Consider the following 20275-nt stretch of genomic DNA (forward strand, 5'->3'; position numbering starts at 1 on the left):
GGCCGGTGACTGCGGCTAAGCCGAGCACAGGCGCCATCTTGTTACCGACCGGAAGCGGAAGTTTTAGTGAAGCTTTCTGTAAAACTTCTGTGATTTTTGTCCATTTAGTTGGTCTGAAGACCTGGTTCCAAATATAATAAGTGAAAAATCTTCCCACAGCCTCTTTAAACACACAAGCATAAATATTTCATGTCTGAGCTCACACAGCTCATTTCCTTCATGTGGTTTTCAGCTGGATCTTCTTTTTAAAGAGCAAGTCACCCCCAAATCAACTTATTTTTTTCTGATAAACTACATAAACGTGTGTCTAATGGTGCTGCAGACCAGGGGCGGCGTTAGGCCCGGCTACTTGGGCTCAAGCCCCGAATGTTTTATGAAAAGACTAGTGCGTGTTACGTGTGTGAAGCCCCGGATCTTCTTCAGTCCTAAATCCGCCCCTGCTGCAGACACGTGTAGTCAATAGTTTTGCACTTTAGTGCATTTTAGTTAAAATTTAAACTTTCTGCGTAAAACTGTCAGTGTTGTGCTGTCGTCAGGTAAAAACTCTGCACTGCATTTGAATTTAAATCTGCCATCGCTATTGGCTAAGAGGTACCCTAGAACGTTAGCTGGTACCATATGATGTCACAATGTCGTGAGTGTGTGTATTTGTTAGCGGCTCCGCCCTCTCAGTCTGCTAGACAACAGCATTTGTTGCATTTTTCAAACAGGAAGCGAGAGTGGAGTAATACTCTGGTAGGGGGTGACTTGCTCTTTAAATATACTTTTATATATAAAATACGCATAATATTCCTTTAAAATACCATAAAAATAATTAAAGTCGTCAGCAAATGTGCATTTTGTGCTTTTGGCACACAGAAGTCAGAAAACTTGATTTCTGTCAGACTTATTTATTAAAATGAAATTAAATCACATCAAGCTGAAACATTAAATTCCCCCAAAATCATAAAAATGCCTAAATCTTCATACTAGTTTTTCAGTAATTAAGTCTGCTAACTTTTATTTCTCACAGAATTCCAAATATACACGTATCTCTGACATGAGGTAAAGAAACCATCACAGTTTAAAAAGTCTGAGCTTTGTTTTTACACATTAAAGGATTTAAAAGATTAACCAGCTGGAACAACAGCAGCAGAAAAACGTTCACCCTAGATCAGGCGATTGGTTTTGCTTTCAGTGTCAGACGTTATTTACAGGATATGCATCACAGGATCGGTGCAAAACAGGGTCAAGCTGTTCAGAAACGTAAAAAATAATAAAATAAAAGGCACATTGATCTAAAAACACCCAGCACCTAAATTGGCACCAGATCCTCTGTTTGTTGGGTTTCTTCTGGCTGCTGAGGCTTTTTCTCAGCGGTTCCCGTCTCCTCGTGATCACCTGAAACAGCAAAACTTGGTTATTTTATCGAAAACACCTCGGAGAGGAGAACAACGGTAAAACGTCAGGATCCTACTGGAGGGGATACGGTGGACTTCCACGAGCGTTGTGCGGCGGCCGTTGGCCTCCGTGCGCAACTGGGGGACGGTGTCCTGAAAGAAATGCTCATCGTCCGATTCCACCAGACTCAGCACATCTCCTCTCTCATCGCCCCTACAGGACAGAAACCAGGGAGCATTTTCGGGTCAGGACGCGTGATTAGAATCCCCGAGCCTCGTTTTACACCGAAACGAAAGAGCAAACAGCACAGGTTCACATTTCAGGGCTCTGTCAGCCGTAACGTCACAGACGCCTTTTCCCCGTTTGCTCAGCAGCACAACTCTTCCCACTGGGAGGGTTTCCTACTGGGAGGCGAAAGCGTTCCTGCAAGATCACCAGAGAATGGCAAGATCCTGCATGATTTAGTAAGCACACGCTGTAACAACCAGCAGCATGTATCCAAAAAGGTCGGATTTATTTCCTGGTGCGCTTGCCTCGGCTACGGAGGTGTCAGAGGAAGTGATGTCATTTGTTTGCGTTTATTCTAAACATTTACGGACGTTTTACACGGCTCTCCCCGTCCGTTCCCATCTGACCGGCAGAGCTCGGTGCATTCTGGAAGACTAGTGCGTAAAAACAATTTTGTGGAGCGACAATCAGGCCTCCTGCCACATGGGGGCCCTAGGCAACTTATTTAGAGGCCCCCCATAATAAACCATCATAAAAATGTGTGTGTGTGTGTGTGTGTGTGTGATTTGCTCAGCACGCAGAGCGCCTCACGCAAGAGAATATGTCCTCTTGCGCAGGATCCGCCCCCCAATGGATCGCGGGGCCCTATGCAGTGCGTGGATGGACGACGCTACTGACAATAAGCTTCTGGAACACGTCCAAAATGCATCAGTTACGTAGCAGATGGATACACACCCATCCACTATAACAGTGTTCCTCAATTCTTTTCTGCGAAGCCAACTTTAGTATGCATTTCAAGTCGAGACCAACATGGCAACACCAGTCCAAATGCACATCCTGACAGTTGATGTCTGAGCAGGAGAGATAAAGAAGGAACCACTCCCATCATGTGTGCATGACCCTGTCTCTCTAACAGGAGTGGCCATTGGGGGAATTTATCTCCAATTCTGCAGCTTTTTGCTGGGGTACCACAAGGTTCTGTTCTCGGACCTCCCCTGTTCCCTTTATACCTGCTGCTGGGCTCAGGTTTTGTAAACACACTTCCTCCATTTCATTCACCTTTATTTAGCCAGATAAAACCCACTCTAGACCTCTTTTACAAGAGTGACCTGGCCATGAAACGACATTCACAAGTCAAGCACAAGTCACACCAGCATTCCCTACTGCTGCACAACATAAGTGAGAGTACAAAAATAATTAAGATACAAAACATAAAACCCATTAAAATGGTGAAGAGTTGAACATCAAAGATAATCAACCCTTTCCAATTTTTGCGCTGCTCTGGGTGGCTGCATGTTGGAGTAGCTCTGTTAACTACATGTAAGTAGGGATGGGTACCTTTGACATTTGAATTGATTAGGTACTAATACCCGGTACCTAGGAATCGATACCGGTACTTAACGGTACCAATTTTCAATACTTTTGAGTGTTTAACATTTTAATTCTCTTTTGTAATTAAATATATATTTTTCTCAATATATAACAATATTTGATAAATATCACGATAAATAACATTCAACTGTTTGTATTTTAACATCGTCCTTGTAGTTTTATAAGCTGATAATTAAACTGAAGCAAACATCTTTACTGTGAACTACATTTACTGTGTATCTTCATTCCTTTTGCCGTCCTTTTTCATTTGATTTTTCCTACTGGGAAGTTAGAATTTCCCAGGAGAAAGCGAACACACCATTAGCTGATAACAACGGTGGCAATGGAAGCTAACATACCAAGCTAACGATATCTTAAACAGTTTATTTAACTGCTGGAGCAGATTAAAACGATGATGCCTCACACTTAGATCGTTGTCGCTGCTTTCATCTTCACCCAATCACCCGTCGCATTTAGTAAAGTGAAGCCAAACTTTAGAGCGCGTTCATGTTCATCTAGTCGTAAAATCGGAGTTCCGAGGAGAAAGCGAACGCACCATTAGCGGAACGGAAGCTAACATATCAAGCTAACGTTATCTTAAACATTTTATTTACCTACCGGAGCAGATTAAGATGAGGATGTCTCACTTAGATCGTTGTCGCTGGTTTCATCATCACCCAGTTACCCATCACATTTAGTGAAGTGGACCCAAGCTTTAGCGTGCGTTCTTTCTACCATGCTGCTCTGTTTACAACTGGCTCACAGCGACCGACGACATAACGCTCTTGTGCATGCGCAGCTGTCTAGGCAAGTTCTCGTTGTGAAGGACGGGTACCGAAACGAGGCACCGTTTCAAATGAAGTGAATCGGTGCTCAGTCGGTACTGTGGAATTCGGTCGGTACCTTAAAAAGTACCGAATTCGGTACCCATCCCTACATGTACGTGTTGCCTTTTTTGGACATTTTTTCTTCTAGTGTCTTAAGAAAAACAGTTTTTCTGGACCTTTTACTTTTCTGTTTCCGGTGCTGTGAAGCTTAGAGGATTTTGACTGCTATTTTTTCACTTTTTGAGCATTTGTTATGATGCGTAACCATGGCGACAAGCTAGTAAATCAATTTACCTCTGAGATAAATCAAGTATTTTTGAATTTGAATTGAATTTGAACACTTAAACACTATGGGTGTCCGAATCCACGGGAAGGATGCTTGCAAGAGTGCATTTTAAGGTCGATGACGTCACAGCGCAGCGACGAGTACTGTCCGAATTCCAAGAATACTCATTCTCACGTCCTCACACGCGTCCTCACTCCGCCCACATTTCGAGGACGGGTCTGTTGTATCCTCACAGAACAAGGCTATCCCAGCATGCTTTGCGCGCCGGCTGTGGATTTTCAACAGGCAGAGAAAATGGGGAGAGCTACGAAGTTTTAAACGTAAGTTTGATAAAAACTAGCCGTAGAAACCTAAAAAGCTTAAAGCGGTTCCGTTTATAGACATTTTTTGTTTGTTTGTTTTTTAAATTACATTTTAGGCAGAAATCCACGGCTGTGACGGGACCTACGGGCCACTGTGGAGGTGAAGGCTAGACTGTCTGAATTCAGAGCCGCTGGGTTCTGGTCTCAGCGGTCTAGACCGGCGAAGACCCGCACTCGTAAGCATCCCGCCCGTGGATTCGGACACACCCTTTATCTTTCAACCAGCTAGCCCAAATTTTCCATGAGTTACAACCCGAGGACTTCAGCACACACCCAAGAAAATGCGAATGACACCTTGCCAAAATGGAAAGCTGGAATCTGGCGTTTAGTTTTTAAAAGAAAACATTCAGATGATTGTCAGATCCTCTGAAACAAACTGGCTTGTGTTCATTCCAACCCCTCCCTGACTCACTGCAGTTATGCTGTTCATGGCAGCAGCAGGAACTCCTGCCTAGCCTTCCTCTCTTTGCTGAAACTGGACAATCACGTTAACACAACGGAGGAGTCGGTCTTCTATGCGCTCAGGCGGCCGTTTAAAAGCAAGCACATCCCGTCTAAAAGGAAACTTGAGACAGTGAATCATGAGAACATCTCAGCTTGACTATTGCAGCGGGCTCCTGCTTGGGAGGCTGCTGCTGCTCACTTACAAACGCTGCAGCTCCATCTTTAACCGCTGCAGGAAAAAGAGAACACCTTTCACCAGTTCTGGCGTCCGTTCACACACGACTTCATTCGTATGTCTGCTCTGCTGCAGCCACACGTCCCGCCCTGCCCTCTGAGGTCAGCAGACCAGATTATTGGTTCCAAAAACACGATAAAAGGTGTTGGAGCCGTATTCTGTTGCAGGTCTAAAGCTCTGAAAGGATTTTCCTCTGCATGATAGACCGGCTGCATCACTTCCTGTTGTTAAAGACAATAAAAATGACCTCAACTGCAATTTTATTTTGTTTTTTAAATTGTTTCATTGCTTTTTCCCTGTGGTACGTCTAGTGTTTACCCTTTGCCCGGTGCTTCTACTTTGGTCCAGCTTTGTTGTTGTTCCTAACAGTGTTCTATAATTAAACTGGGATGGAAAATTACAGCAGCATCATCATCAGTCTACAGCAGGGGTGGGCAACCCTGATCCTAGAGAGCCACAGTCCTGCTTGTTTTCCAACCATCTATGTTGTTCCTGCTGTTGATTACCTGGATCAGGTGTGTTCAGCCAATTAAAAGCTGCACGTTCATGCACGGCTGGAAAACATGCAGGACTGCAGCTCTCTAACGGGCCATTCCCATCTGAACCTGGTCGGCCCGGCCCGGATAGCACAGCTCGCTTACATATCTTGGTGGTCTGCCGTTTTTCAGCCCTCTTTCTGAGGTGGTCTGCTCCAGGCCGACCAGGGCCAACACACCCACTGCTGACAGCAAATTCACACCTTCCATTAGAGCAAGCCTCTGATTGGTGGGTAGAATCAGCCCACAGGCATGCTCAATTCATCACCGTTCATTACCATACTGATTACCTAGAAGCTGAAAATGTCTCTGACTGCATTCCTTGCATATCTAAGCAAGGATGTGTGGAATCAACCGGGCCACGCTGAGGCCGACTGGAGCTATCCGGGCCGGGCCGACCAGGTACAGAAGGGAATGGCACATAGGACCAGGGTTGCCTACCTTTAGAGCCCGGCACTGGAGCCCTAGGCCCAGGGGTCAGCCCAGCCCGAGGGCCGGGCTTCGGGCCAACGACTGTAATTACCTCGGACACGGGTCGGGCCGGGGCGCCTTTATTTTTAATCAAATTCATTAAATAAAAAACTGAAACACTTGAACGCAGCAGCACCTGCCTGCTTCTCACACACCGTTAGCTCAGTTAAGGTGTGTGTGGTTTATAAATGCGCCGATATAAACAAATTCTCAAACAGCTGATTGAAACATGTGCCCCTGTTCTAATATGCCGTTTTATGTCCACTTTGATGTCAGAAACCGTTCCTTTATTCTCATGAAAACAGCAGCATTCTATTTCTCTGTGAATAAATTCGCTCTGCAGTTAGAAAATTAGAACGCTGCTTATTTTTCTAACTGCACAAGAGCGCGTTTTCAGAGCAGATTAAATTTACAAACGCATCCAATTAATACGGTGTTCGTAAATTTCATCTGCCGCTCGAAAAATACGCTCTGTTAGAAAAAAAGCTGCATTGAGCTGTTCTTCTTTCCTTTTTATTTTATTTTTTTACTGCAGAACGCTTCTCGCAGATAATCAGAACGCTGAGCATCCTATCGCGCTAAAACATTATGAAAGGTTAAAAAAAGTCGGGCTCGGGTCAGGTCAGGTCAGAGAATCCTGAAAACCTTTTCGGACCGGGTCGGGCTGGGGCTCCACCCCCTCGGGCCGGGCCGGACACGGTCTCAGATTTTAGGCCCGTGCAGGGCTCTACCCACCTACCTTTGGTCTCGAGCCTTTTGCATTTTTGAAAATTCCCCATTTTGTGCAGATTAAAAAAACAAAAACGTTTGCAAAAGATAAAGTTCAGTAAAAATGGAAAAAGAAAATTTGATGCTAATGCTACTGTGGCAAGGTGGGGAGACGAGGGCCTGGGTGGGATTCGGTCCCAGACTCCCGGGTGAGAGTCACGCGTGCTCACCAGTCAGCCAAAGGGACCTCCCCCTGGCCGAGCAGCCCGGGCGCATCAACAACCCACACTATTACCGACATTTGTGTCCTTCACACACGCTGACGCTGCAGTCCTTGTAAACAAACTGTAGCTCTTTTAAAAGGAGAAACGCTGTTTTAATGTCACCTTCCTGCCAGCATGACAGTTTTGTGATTATTTTACTGTAAAATTCTTACATATTGCACCTTAAGATGAAGCAAATGATAAAATAAAAATCAAGAAGCTACTCACCATAATCCACCGCCTGAAATGAAAACGGGAGATTATACAGTCAGTGTGCTTATGCAGCTCGTATCGATGACAGATCAGGTGCTTCATATTTAATTTCAATGTTTAAAAAGTCTTTATTTACGATGTTAAATGACGTAATTTTACGTTACCCAGGCAGATCTGGTGTCTCCTGGAGTACAGGACTCTAGCTATGATTATCGCTGAGCCAACGATCAGAAACGATATGAAGACACCGATGACCCCTCCGACATAAGCAGAGGATGATGCTGAGAGAAAGAGAAGAAGACGGGATTTAGAAGACGGAAGAGGGTGGAGCAGCAGGTTTATCAGCATTCTAGGCGTGGAGCCAAAGCCGGATCACACCTCACTACGTCTACAGCCTTCTGTTTACCGCTGCTACACGCTAACGCTAGCCCTCAGCTCTGATCACCAACTCACACTTCACAGAGAGCTGCACTTGCAGCTCCACAACTCCAAACTGGTTCTCGCTGCGGCAGAAGTAGACGTCTTCGTCGTCCTTGCTGGTGTTGGTGATGGTCAGCAGGAAGACGGCAGTGTTCCCAGACAGGATGTACTTAGATCCTGGAGTGATGAGGGCTTGCAGGAGCCCTTTTCTCCACGTGGTGTTAGCGGTGGGGACGGACGTGACCTCGGTGCAGCTCAGAGTTACGTTGGACCCCTCCAGAGCCACGGCCATCGGTTTGCCAACAGGATATGGAGCCTCTGAGGAAAAACAGTAAAATTATTTCACATCCTTCCTCAACTACAACTTACGTGGAAAATAAAGGTTGTTTTAATTGGCTGTAGAGAGAAAATAAAGGATAACACCAATGAGCCCTCTCCTTCACTGAGAAACTGTGTAACGTGTTTCTTCTTTTAAATACGATCACTCTGGCTTGCACACGCATGCTGGACTGAGGTTCGTCTCCGGCATTAGACGGGAAAACAATCAGGTCAGGAAAAGCTGCACGGCTCTAGTCACTAGCCTGGCCTGCCAGACTCGTCCTCTGTTTAATCCTGCACTGAGGGAGTCTGGCCACTCACAGGCAGAGGGCACAGGAGGGGCGGGACTAGGAAGCTCACAAATGACCAATCAGAAAAAAGACAGAAATCCTGACTGAACCACACGACGAGGTAGATTTCTGGTTGTAGTAAAAAAAATAGCGTCTGGCAACGGCGCAAACGTCTTTGTTTAGAAGAAATGCTTTTAGCGCTTCTACTTGTTGTGGTTTTAAAGACATCTGGGTCATTTAGGGCAGAGGAACGAGTTGCAGTGAACTCCGCCGCCGTCTTCGCTGTTCCTGAGAAACCGAGCGTCGCTGTGTGTGACGTCCGCGACGCTGTCATTCTTTAGCTGTAGTAAAAATGGCGTCTGGCGACAGCGCAAACATCTTTGTTTAGAAGAAATGCTTTTAGCGCTTCTACTTGTTGCGGTTTCAAAGACATCTGAGTCATTTAGAGCAGAGGAAAGAGCCGCAGCGAACTCCGCTTCAGTCGCCATGTTTATGACAAACTCGGCGTTGTGGTATGTGACGTACGATACTCAGCGCTGATTGGCTCGGTTAGAATTCTCAGGGGGCGGGGTTATCTGAATAGGAGAGTTCCCAGAGCCGTTCTCTGTGCAGAATTAAACAGAGGAGGAGTCTGGCAGGCCGGGCTACGAAGTCACTGGGAAAATGTGCATTTTTAACCCAAAGGAGATCGAACAAAAACCAGCTCACGAGTCGTTTTACTGTTAACCAATCAGAGCTGAGGCGTTTGCATATCATGAATAATAATGCATTAGACCTGTAATCCTTCTTCTGAAACTTGTATTCATTCTGAACTTCATGTGAATGACACCAGCTTAGATTATTTTAGTATCAGTTCATTTCAGAGCATCGTGACCGAGAGGCTGTCACCTGACGGGGAGGAGGCCCGTTTCATCACCATGTAAACTATGCATTAGTCATCGTCTTCTCCTAGTCAACATTTTCTCAGCACCTTAGGCATGATAGTGTTTCAGTTTCAGGACAAATAGTTTTCTGCTGATTTTGTGGCTTAGTTCAAGCGCAGCCGACACTTTCTAAACGTTGTTTTCCTCGTCAGAGCTGCTACAGACCTCCGAACGCTCACGGCGAGCCGCGTGGAGATTCACAAATGTTTTGGGAGAATTTCTTTCTCCTTTGCAACGTTTAAATAATCCACAAAGTACAACAAAAATTAATTAAATAGATGCTTAAATTTTCCACTTGAAAGATCTGCTACTGCTTCAGTTAAAGCTTAGGCAAGGTAGGTTCACAGACCAGGAGAAACACCGGATTTCTCACAACTGCTCGGCAGTGATGTGAGTTTTGAGTTTCATAACCGATGAACTCCTGAATTCTGGATGATTTCAAACACCAGGAAGTATTTTGGTGCATCTTCAGTCAGATTTAAAACATTCAACCCCAAGTCTTGGTACACACTCAGAACTGGAGATGCACCGATGTGGATTTTTCTATAACCAATATCTATCGGTCATGGTCAGCCGATGGCCGGCGTGTGCTGCAGCTGTTCTGAGCCGATTTCCAGAAAATTTTGGCATCATCCGCTTGCTAAAGTGTCACCACAACAACAACAACAACAACAACAACAGGGAATGCACAACACCTCCGAACCTGGATCAGCTTTTGAACTCTGAATTAAAATCTACAAAAACAAATTTGGAAAACAAGTTTTCTTAAAGCACTTTTCCATGCCCGTTAACAACGTTCCAGCTAAAGATTTTACACATGGAAACGTTAATAAACCCGTCCGGCTACTATGTGAAATGTTTGTGTCGCTATTTCATAAAGTCTGCAGCACCAGAGATGATAAAAGAACAATGAAATTCTCCTAATAGACCCACCCGTCTCCTCCTCCGGTCATCGACCCGACCGTCAGCAGAAGCTCAAACTGCTTTTCGACCAAATTAAGTGCGTTTGTGGTTTTCATCGGGTGTCCTGCAGCACGCCTACCAACGCTGAAGCAGATCAGACGAACAGCGGGAGGAACACTAAACACGGACATCTGTTCGTTTAGTAGAGAAAGGATTCGTTTTGTCCCGGAGATTCATTTTCCTGTGAAAGATGCTTACATACCACTTCTGGAGACATGTGAATGTCTTCTGAGAAGTTGTGTTTTCAGTCCTTCGCCAGAAGAAATGACTTTGTCCAAACAGACATTTTGTGCTTACGACATCACTTTCCTCCTGAGGGACGACGTCAGAACGTGACACAGAAGAACAGCTGATAACGCGCTTCCTGGCTCGTTCTTCAACTCTAAAAACATCTGACGTTGCCAGAAGGGCAGGGGTACGCGGGTATTAAGAGAGCGTCGACGTTTGTTTTAACGCACCGAAACGGCGCCGCAACCCAAACACACGTCTGCAGGAACGCTGCACGCGTGAGGATTTGGGAATTTTAATCTAGATGATGCACTTTTGATGGTAGTTTCAATTAACTGGAGATATTTTCCAAATCTTCCCGGAACTGCGCTGCCCTGGGTGGCTGCATGTTGGAGTAGCTCTGTTGACTATATGTAAGTTTTGTCTTTTCTTGGACATTTTTTCTTCTAGTTTCTCAATAAAAACTGTATTTTTTGGACACTTTACTTTTCTGTTTCTGGTGCTGTGAAGCTTGGAGGATTTTTACTGCTATTTTATTTTTAGCTGTTTTCACTTTTTGAGCATTTGTTATGATGCGTAACCATGGCAACAAGCTGGTTTACAATCGGGAGCAGCTGATTAACGTTGGAAAGGCTGAAATAATACCTCAACTGAAGCCACAAATCCCAAATGAACTAAAACGCGAGAAGCGTGGGTGCAGAGCGGGAGCAAAACGGAGACAGAGAAAGAGGAAATTCAAACCATCTCTTCCATCGATCATAATGGGCGATGTGAGATCACTGGCCAACAAGATGGAGGAACTCCAAGCCCTTACATGGACTCAGCCAGAGCATCGGCAGTTTCTGAACCGCTGGAGGAGATGATGCAAAGAAGGATTCTCCAGAGAATCAAGAACATGATGGACAACCCTGAGCGTTCTCTTCACAAGACTGTCCGACAACGGAAGAGTGTCTTCAGTCAGAGGCTTCTTCAGTTTGGCTGCAACACTGACCGCTACTGGAGATCCTTCCTGCCAACAGCCATTGTAATATACAACAACTCTTTGATGAATTGATTATTATTATTATTCAGCTACTACAGCAATCAGTTTCCCTCTGGGATTAATAAAGTATTTTTGAATTGAACTGAATTGAATTGAAGCTTATGTCTCACTCGGCTGGGACTGTTGAAAAAATGTCAAAATGTGGAATTAAACGTGCAGATTTGAACTTGGAATTTAAACATATGACATTTCTGAGGAGTAAAAGGGTTTGTATGGAAACATTCGATGCATTTGCATTTCCTGTCTCACACGACCGCACTTTGAAAATCAGAAACAGACGGAAATGAGTTTGAGACGTTCCAGATTACTTTGTGACCATAAAAGGGAAATTTGTCATTCATTCTTTTTAAATGTTTTAAATTCCAACGACATGAGAAGCACGGCCTGCGACTCGTGCTGGAACCAACTCAGAGGTTTCGGTAACCCGCAAAAGAACGTCGTCACACCAGCCCAGCGAGATGATGCTTTTATTTTGAAATTTGCTAAACTAAAACTTTGAGTGAAGCTAGAAACACGGGGTACATTAAAAATTAAATAATAAAACATAATGATCACATTACAGACTTACTGAGTATAATCGAACACGACCTCACATCTCTGGCAGGGAGGAGTGCATGCTGAGCCGTGCACGTGAACTTCTTCTCCATTATCTTCTCGTTCTGCACCAAGGAGCTATTCAGCATCACGGAGAGGTTATTCGTCTCCTGGACGTCATCCTTTTGACCCCAGCTCAGCTTGGGGGTGGGATACATTCCAGGCCAGGAGCAGTTGAGCTGGATGAAGGACAAGTCTGGTGTTGGGATCCACATGCAGTCGGGGTGCGTCGGTGGTAAATCTGGTCAAGGCAGAAACATCAGCAGGATTACAGATTAAAAACCAGACTTGTTTAAGTTCAGCTTGGCTCATCTGCATGCAACATGTCTACTGGACACACAAACCGAGTTAAACAGCGTAGTGGAATGAACACACAGCGACTTCCTTCATCAGGAACAATTGCAGGAAGTTAGAAACCAAAGTTGCATCTTGATCATTTCAAAGAATCTTTCATCGCCTAAACAAGACCTGACCCTGCAGATCGTGTTTTTTTATTAGGAAGCGAATCAGACGAAAGTATTTAATCAACAACCTTTAAGTATCTCAAAATATTTTCTATAGATCATTAATTTATGTTCAACAGCTGTTTGGTTTTTTTCCAGGAGGTGCACTGATTCAGGTTTGGAGGCCTGATACCAATTTCTGAATCTTGTGCCATCTTGACTTAAAAACCCATTATAAAAAACCTATTCTGGTTAAACCCTTTACAGGGTTAATGAAAGTCCACCCAGTCCCTATCGCCCCAACTTCAGCCTGCCAGTCCGCTGCTGGGACCGACATACCCGACGCTGCAGTCTGCTTCCAGCACGTTTCCTGCATGTTTTAGATCATGAACACAGCTGGCTTGTTTAATTTAGAGATGAACCGATCTGGTAGACACCGAGAAAAGCTGGGGAGACGTTACTGATGCGCCGCAAGGAGATAGGTTTAGCTTTCAATTTTACATACGGACACCAGGGGGTGCTAGAAGCAAGCCAAAACTGACTAGTTCCCCTGTGACCTCAGTTATTGGAACAAAAAATACTTTTTATTCACCTAAATAATGATTCAAGAAGTACAAACATGGCATATTAAAAAATCATTAGAGTGAATAAGAGACACGGTGTTTACTGACCTGCTTGAAACTGCTGCACTCACACACTCGAAATATCGGATTTTTGAACTTCAGATTGGCCAGTCACCAATTAAGCCAATGAACCAAAGTCCGTAACTGCTCATAAATGTTAATTTTTATTATATTTCCTTTCAGATTTTGCATAGTAGGTGATACATTTGCCTGTTTTATCTTCATGCAAGGAAAATTAAATACCCAGAAACTGGCTGGAATTTTCACGAATTGAAGCTGATGATCACCAATATTCTCTTGACCTGCCAGTGCACTTTAAGAACCAAGTTCACTGAAAAAATGTTTTTACTTGTTATATCTGTAAAATGATTGGTCACCGAGTTTAACCTGCACGCTAAATGCAAAAATAACCTACCCCTATTTCCTGCATTAGCCACCGACAGAAAATAGACGAGGACACGCTCGGATTAGAAAAGCCAGTCAATTCCACGTCACACTCCTAAATTAGCATTCACGGACTCAACCATCTTGGCTCGCGGCGAGGAAGGCCGTTGTTAATTTAGCATCCAGGAGAGAGTAGAGCACGTCTGTGCTAGTAGAAGCTAACTGTTAGCATTAGCAAATCCACCACATGGCAGAACTCCTTCAGGCTTGTGTTATTTATGGGGATAAAACATCAACATTGAAAAGCAAACGGAGTCAGTGGTAGAGTCACAGCGCTGTTAGCCAATCAGAGGAGAGATGTCCGAATGTCATGAATAATAATGAGTAAGACTGCAAATGCTGCCGTTTTCTGCTCACCTCTCCTCTGGCTCCCACACACAAAAGGTAAATACCTTTTAGTTCCCTTCCCACTGACATTAATTGAATGCGGGTCGAGTTAGCATTCAAGCTAGGTTGGTGTGCTAAACTGACAGACGTCTGCGTCACTCTTAAGTGCACGCTGGGACCTGGAGCGCATTCTCGTTAGGAGGCGACTCAGTCCTGTGGATGCCCGATTGTGCTCGTGTGAATGATTCGTTTGGACGTAGACGCCTGGGGAGGGACTTAAGGGAAATACAGATTTATGCCATAGAACAGGGTCAGCCAGTCAAATGTTGCTTTGAGCGTGCTCAGCATTAAACCAGCAGGTACAGCAGACTACTTACAGTACACCAGCAACTCTGAGCTCTTATTGACTGTCTGGTTGGAGACGGTGTTGATGGCACCGCAGGTGTAAACTCCTTGATCGCCAGGCTGGATGCTCTTTATCCAGTACTCCAGCGAGGTCTGTGAGGTAGAGATCAGCGTGTTGTTGGATGGAGCTCTGCTAAAGGTCCAGGTCAGCCGCTGAGACGGCTCAGATGATGCAGAGCACCGAAAGTGAATGAAGGCGCCCCGATTTGCAACTAGTGTCCCATTAGAGAGACTAATGACAGGAAAGACGAGGGTAGACAGATCCTTTGGTCCACCTGAAATAAACAAGCGCGCCATGTTACAACTGGTTTCAGTTTGCAATCACAAGTCAAATCACATTCAATGAGCCCATTTCAGAGGGATATGCTGATTTAAACGAAAAAAGGAGAAGAAATCAACTCCCAGCACCTGCTGTCACGTGACTTGTCAGTTTGGCTGTAAAACGAGTTTGGAAACCAGTTTTTCAAAAAGCTACACCCAGTGACCTCACCCTGGACACTAACTGGACTTCTATCCACTTACTGGCCATCCGCAGCTGCACACGTGCCCGGAAGTCGCTGTCAGGTAGAGTGGAGCTGCACAGGTAGATGCCCTCATCATCCCGTCCCATCCGTCTGATCTCTAGACTCCCGTTTTGCAGCACGGCCAGACGCCCATCGGCAGTCTCCGGGCGGACGTCGTGTCCGTCCTTCGTCCACCTGACCGAAGCAGGTGTTGTAGAATTACACGGAATACGAACGAGAACTCCCGGTTCCGCTGTCTGGACAGTTTCGGTGGAGACGTTGTCTGAAACTGAAGTTTGGACGAGGAAAAATGCATCTTTTTAACACGATGGCGTGATTTATAATCTTACCTGTGACGCGAACACTCACCTGTAGCTGACAAACACAGCTGTAGAAGCGCTACAGTTGCGATTATCTTCATGTTAACTTCCCCTCATCGCCCTCGGAACAAAAGCTTAACTAAAGCTGGCCCAAACACGTCGGGCTGGTTCCCCCGGGGCTGAGCGCGCGCCTACCTGTGACGCACCGAGGCACACGACACCTGTATGCCCATGTTCATTCACGCGCCCGACAGAGGTGACCTCTCTGACGCAAAGCCACGTCTATCTGAGACAAGTTTAGAATTAAGTTTCGCTCCTGATTAAGTTGGGAGAAACAACACAGGTTTAGATTCTGTTGTTCCGGAAACGTTTCCCGGCATAAACCACACCCTGGAGTTCACCTTCTTAAAGGTACAGTAACATCATTTTGTTCAACAATGAAAGGGATGCGTAAATATAGAAAAAACGCCTCCAAGAGCACATTTTAGGTAGAAATGTATTCATGTCTCATTAGATACTCTAACCAATAGATCTAACTCTTAATCTCAGACGCCCTAACTTACAGACCGAGATAGACAAGAAGATCTGAGCAATTATTTTAGAACTTCACCTGTTGTCGAGAATCAGCATAAAGTATAAAATACAGAACTTTTCCAGGGTTTCCTAAGAATCAAACAACCCTGCTGGGTGTATGAATTGCAAGGAAATCCGTCATACCAAAATGCCCCAACTGAGGATTTTTAAAATTCTGTTATTTGTATTTTTGTCACTGATTTACAATAACAGAACCACTTTAAAAAGATTCTGTAGTTTCCTGGTAGCCAGATTTAAGAACAGGGGTTATTGGCTCTTGTTAAAGACACTCTTGACAGTTTTGCTTGCTTTTAGCACCTCCTAGTGACTGTTGTCAATTATCTGTGGTCAAATCAATTTTACAGGTAACAGGTACAGGTGTTACAGCACTCTGAAGTTGCAAATGCGATATTCTGGAAACAGAGGACGGTCGGAATCTGAATGACATTTCATTAACCATGTAAAGGGTCATTTTAACACACACTAGCTCAATAAAATGTTTTGAAAATATGAAAAAGTTGCATAGTATCCCTTTAAGACTCTCGCAGCAGCAGAGAATGTTTAATTTTCAGATCTTTCTCTAAACAAGGCTGTCTGAAAATAGAAAGTGTGTCTGGCGCAGACGAGGGGAGGCCGTATTATGAACATGCGATTTGATTGACAGACCTTTTAGCAAATCAAATGCCATGTGGTTTTTATTTAACAGCGCCCTCTAGTGGTTGCATGTTGTTGTTTGTGCAGTTTAAATGCTCAGGCATTTGTTGGAAATAACAGCTTCTTGCAATATTTCAAGCACAAGAAACATCACTTATTGGTGTGTTTGTCTTTTAATTTAAATTACACGATAACCACGATTAAACTGTCTTTAAAATTAATTTTTATTCTTAAATTTATGTCTAAATGCTTTATTGTCCGCTTGAATTTCACGTAACGCGAACTACTAGCAACCTATTTTCAGGCAGTACTTGAACGCAGCACTCCAGGATTTGGGGTTTGTTTGAAGCACCAGTCGGTCAGCGTCTGATCTAGCCGCGAAGATGCCCGCTGATGTGAGCCAGTGGTGCGGTCCGCTCGCCCTGCAGGAAGTGGAGGAAGAACCTGCGAAACCCTTGACCGTTAAATACGGTTCTGTGGAGATCAACGAGCTCGGCGAAGTGCTTACTCCAACACAGGTTAGGAGCTAGCTAACAACGCAGCTAGCTAGTTGTTACTTTAGCTAACAACGCAGCTAGCTAGTTGTTACGTTAGCCATGCCAGCCTTAGAGACGCGCTTTAAACGTAACGGAAATACTAATTTCTGCAAGATAGCACCAACTTTGATTTGGGTGACTGCGTGTGAATGTTTAACGGCTATGATGTGGATACATAATGCCTACGGCACGTGTGCAGCTATGATAGTTGCCTTAGAGCGCCCCCAAGCGGATTCCTTCTGCATTAAAAACTTGGAAGGCCGTTTCTGACATCTCTGCAGTCAGTAGGAATATTAAAGCACAGCTCAGAGGAGGAGATGTGTGCTAGAAGCAGTTTAACCTTGTTCTCCTCTCCAGGTGCAGAATCGACCCACCTGCATCGAATGGGAAGGATGTGATCCAAGTAAACTTTACACCTTGGCCCTTACGGATCCTGACGCTCCCAGCAGGAAAGACCCCAAGTTCAGGTGATGAGATGGATCTTGCTCCCAAACTCAAACTGGAGTTAGCCTTTTATGTGCTGCTCCTTCTAAAAGTGTTAATAAATCTTATGATCAGTTCTGAATTACCCCGTGACACGTTTTACCGGTTTATTGAAGGGAATGGCATCATTTTCTGGTGGTGAACATGAAAGGGAATGACGTGTCCTCTGGATATGTCCTGTCGGACTACGTGGGCTCTGGCCCTCCTAAAGGCACAGGTAAGAGACACAACATCTCAGGACTGACTTCTCAACCTCTAAAACTGATGAATGACATTTGTTCTCCGTCAGGTCTCCACAGGTACGTGTGGCTGGTGTACGAGCAGCCAGGAAGTCTGTCCTGCTCCGAGACCGTCCGCACCAACTGCTGTGGAGACGGCCGCGGCAAGTTCAAGATCCAGACCTTCAGGAAGAAGTACAACCTGGGAGCGCCAGTGGCCGGAACCAGCTACCAGGCGGAATGGGACGATTACGTCCCTAAACTCTACGAGCAGCTGGCCGGGAAGTAAAACAGGAAAGACTAAACAGGTTCTAGGACTTCCCACCCCAAAACAAAACATAAAAATGGAGCAAGACACGTTTTTTTTTCCCACTGTTGCATCATAATTCTGCATAAGCGCTTCATGAATGAGTCACCTGTGATAAACTTTTTGCAGACTGGGTCATTCAGAACCATTTCAATATGATTATTAGGATTTAGTTTGTGTAACTTTTATTTTAGGCAGATTAAACTAAGAAATACGAAGTTTTTGCAAAGAGCGTGCAGCAATAAATCCTCAAACTTTAGTTATGGTTGGTTGTGCCGTGTCCTCATTTAACCGTCCCAGTCCTGCAACTAGAGGACTTGGTCTCCAAAAGTCTTAATAATAATAATAATGCACTGAACTTACATAGCGCTTTTCTAGAAACCCAAAGACGCTTTCACACACACTCACATTCCCACACTGCTAGTGATGATAAGCTACTTGTAGCCACAGCCGCCCTGGGGAGGTCTGACAGAGGCGAGGCCGCCATTTGGCGCCGTCGGCCCCTCTGACCACCACTTAATGAGTAAACGTTCCAACAGCCGGCCACATCGGCTCAGCGTGAAACACTGATCTTAGTTAAGATTTCGGAGTTTGGCCTCCTGGGGCCAAGAGACACATCTGAAGTGGACGTCTGTGATTTGTGTGATGAGCACTTTATTTACAAATATAATTAAAAGCTCCGACAGATTCAAGCTTTCTTTAAACCTGGAAAAAAATAAAGTGCATGCAATAATAAAGCATCATACTGATCTGGTTTATAAGAAAATACAGCTCGACGGTTGTGTAAAGCAAAAAAAAAAAAAAAAAAAAAAAGAGTTGATAATGACGACTCCAAAGACTGAAAAGAGGAGAACAATCTTTAAAAATCACTTTGATTTGTGAGATAGTTAAAATACAATATGAAAATAAGTAAAAGCTCTCCATAAATCCATCTACACGCGCCCCCCGACCCCCCACCGTGAAGCCCTTTGTGCCAGCTGGAGCTCACATCACAGGTGGATTATTTGATTTTTCACATCTGCTGCAGCGACGTGAAACCACAACGTGGAGTACCACCGTCCTCCAGGAACCACACCCACCTGGAGAACTCACGGTTATGATCTGCGTACCTGGACGTGTCGTCAAATTTGTCTCTCAAAGTATCAAATGATCCAAAGTTTGTCCTAAAAACGTCCCGATGAATAAAAACCAGAAAGAGTTGAAAAGGAGCAGCGGAGGCGAACGGCTGCGGAAGGATCAGCTGTTTGATTTATCGCTTCAAGACATTTTTTGCTCAGTTGAAAGAAACAGAACCAAAAGGAAAGAGAAACGTGTGCAAACGCACGGCCGCAGAGCCACTTCTGCCAGATCGACTCCACTTCTAGTCTCACCAAAAGTGTTTTCATTGCACAAGAAACAAGAAACACGGACTAAGTCATCATTAAAAAAACATGACAACTACATTTTTTTGTTTTTCATTATCTTGTGATGTCACAAGGGGAAGAGGAGTGGGCGGGGGGGGGGCTCTGAAACCAGCCGTTGACCTCGTGTGACCGGCCCAGAAAACACACGGAAACGCTCGTTCTGGAGGCGTGCGTGTGTGTGTGTGTGTGTGTGTGAGAGAGTGAGTGAGTGGCCGTCGGCAGCTGGGAAATCTGGCACCGTCGGGCTGGGTCAGGTCAGGTCGGTGTTCTGAGGCAGACGGACGTCCAGGAGACCTTCGCCCTCCTCATCTGTAGTCGTCCTTGGGAAAGTCTAAGGTGCCCAGGTTACTGAAGCCCAGCCGCATGCTCTCCATGTCAAAGCTGTCGATCTCCCGCTCCTGACGCTCCAGAAGGTGTTTAATCCGGTCAGTTCGCTCCTTCTGAAGAGAACCCAGCTCCTCTTCGATCTGAGGGAGAGGAGATGATCCTGATTTACAACAGCGAGGCTACGTGAGACAGACCCGTTCCACAACAAGCCAGACTATTAGAATCATGTGAAAAGGTTCAATATTCTAGACTCCGAACGTCTCACACTGATCAGCTGGTGACGCCCAAACACCTGCAGACGGTTCCTGAGCCTTTAGATGGTCTCTCAGTCTAAGATGTGTTTCTGAAATACACACACCATATTCCGCATCTCCTCCAGCTTCACTGGCTGCCAGTCAACTTCAGGGTTCATTTCAAGATCCTGGTTCTGGTCTATAGGGCCTTACATGGACAAGCACCATCTTACATTGGTGATCTTCTTAGTCCCTACACCCCCAGCAGGTCCCTGAGGTCCAGTGATCAAAGCCTACTGGTTGTGCAGCACCAGGCTAAAGGTCAAAGGTGACAGATCATCTGCTGCTGTGGCCCCCAGACTCTGGACCTCTCT

General features: G+C 45.1%; 3 protein-coding genes across 8 annotated transcripts in view; 1 reads left to right on the plus strand and 2 right to left on the minus strand.

The window, feature by feature from the left end:
* Positions 1 to 870: 870 nt before the first annotated feature.
* On the minus strand, positions 871 to 15575 carry vsig10 (V-set and immunoglobulin domain containing 10). The gene is made up of 9 exons (XM_015960531.3): positions 15217 to 15575; positions 14867 to 15136; positions 14317 to 14619; positions 12077 to 12343; positions 7778 to 8062; positions 7489 to 7605; positions 7340 to 7352; positions 1457 to 1593; positions 871 to 1380 (listed from the first exon to the last, which is right to left on the minus strand). The coding sequence occupies exons 1-9, from the start codon at positions 15266 to 15268 to the stop codon at positions 1295 to 1297; spliced, it is 1530 nt and encodes a 509-aa protein (XP_015816017.3). The 5' UTR covers positions 15269 to 15575; the 3' UTR covers positions 871 to 1294.
* Positions 15576 to 16483: 908 nt separating this feature from the next.
* Positions 16484 to 18197, plus strand: pebp1 (phosphatidylethanolamine binding protein 1). The gene is made up of 4 exons (XM_015960532.3): positions 16484 to 16912; positions 17288 to 17397; positions 17530 to 17630; positions 17703 to 18197. The coding sequence occupies exons 1-4, from the start codon at positions 16778 to 16780 to the stop codon at positions 17918 to 17920; spliced, it is 564 nt and encodes a 187-aa protein (XP_015816018.3). The 5' UTR covers positions 16484 to 16777; the 3' UTR covers positions 17921 to 18197.
* A 375-nt stretch (positions 18198 to 18572) lies between these two features.
* The window catches only part of taok3a (TAO kinase 3a), a 113626-nt gene continuing 111923 nt past the window's right edge, over positions 18573 to 20275 (minus strand). For all 6 annotated transcript variants that reach the window (XM_070555557.1, XM_070555556.1, XM_070555553.1 and 3 more), the window contains exon 21: positions 18573 to 19808. In XM_070555557.1, the coding sequence (XP_070411658.1) occupies positions 19647 to 19808 (162 nt within the window). In that variant the 3' untranslated portion in view covers positions 18573 to 19646. The remainder of the gene's footprint in view (positions 19809 to 20275) is intronic.

The sequence above is a fragment of the Nothobranchius furzeri genome, chromosome 10 (genome assembly GCF_043380555.1).
Source record: "Nothobranchius furzeri strain GRZ-AD chromosome 10, NfurGRZ-RIMD1, whole genome shotgun sequence".
Lineage (NCBI taxonomy): Eukaryota > Metazoa > Chordata > Actinopteri > Cyprinodontiformes > Nothobranchiidae > Nothobranchius > Nothobranchius furzeri.

Bases quoted from the DNA above. Each gene is read 5' to 3' on its own strand.
- vsig10 (XM_015960531.3), bottom strand. From the start codon at position 15,268: ATGAAGATAATCGCAACTGTAGCGCTTCTACAGCTGTGTTTGTCAGCT. The intron at 15,137-15,216 runs GTGAGTGTTCGC...TCCAAACTTCAG, and splicing joins GCTGTGTTTGTCAGCTACAG to TTTCAGACAACGTCTCCACC. The intron at 7,606-7,777 runs GTGAGTTGGTGA...TCTTTCTCTCAG, and splicing joins AGTGCAGCTCTCTGTGAAGT to CATCATCCTCTGCTTATGTC.
- pebp1 (XM_015960532.3), top strand. From the start codon at position 16,778: ATGCCCGCTGATGTGAGCCAGTGGTGCGGTCCGCTCGCCCTGCAGGAA. The intron at 16,913-17,287 runs GTTAGGAGCTAG...TCTCCTCTCCAG, and splicing joins AAGTGCTTACTCCAACACAG to GTGCAGAATCGACCCACCTG. The intron at 17,398-17,529 runs GTGATGAGATGG...GGTTTATTGAAG, and splicing joins AGGAAAGACCCCAAGTTCAG to GGAATGGCATCATTTTCTGG.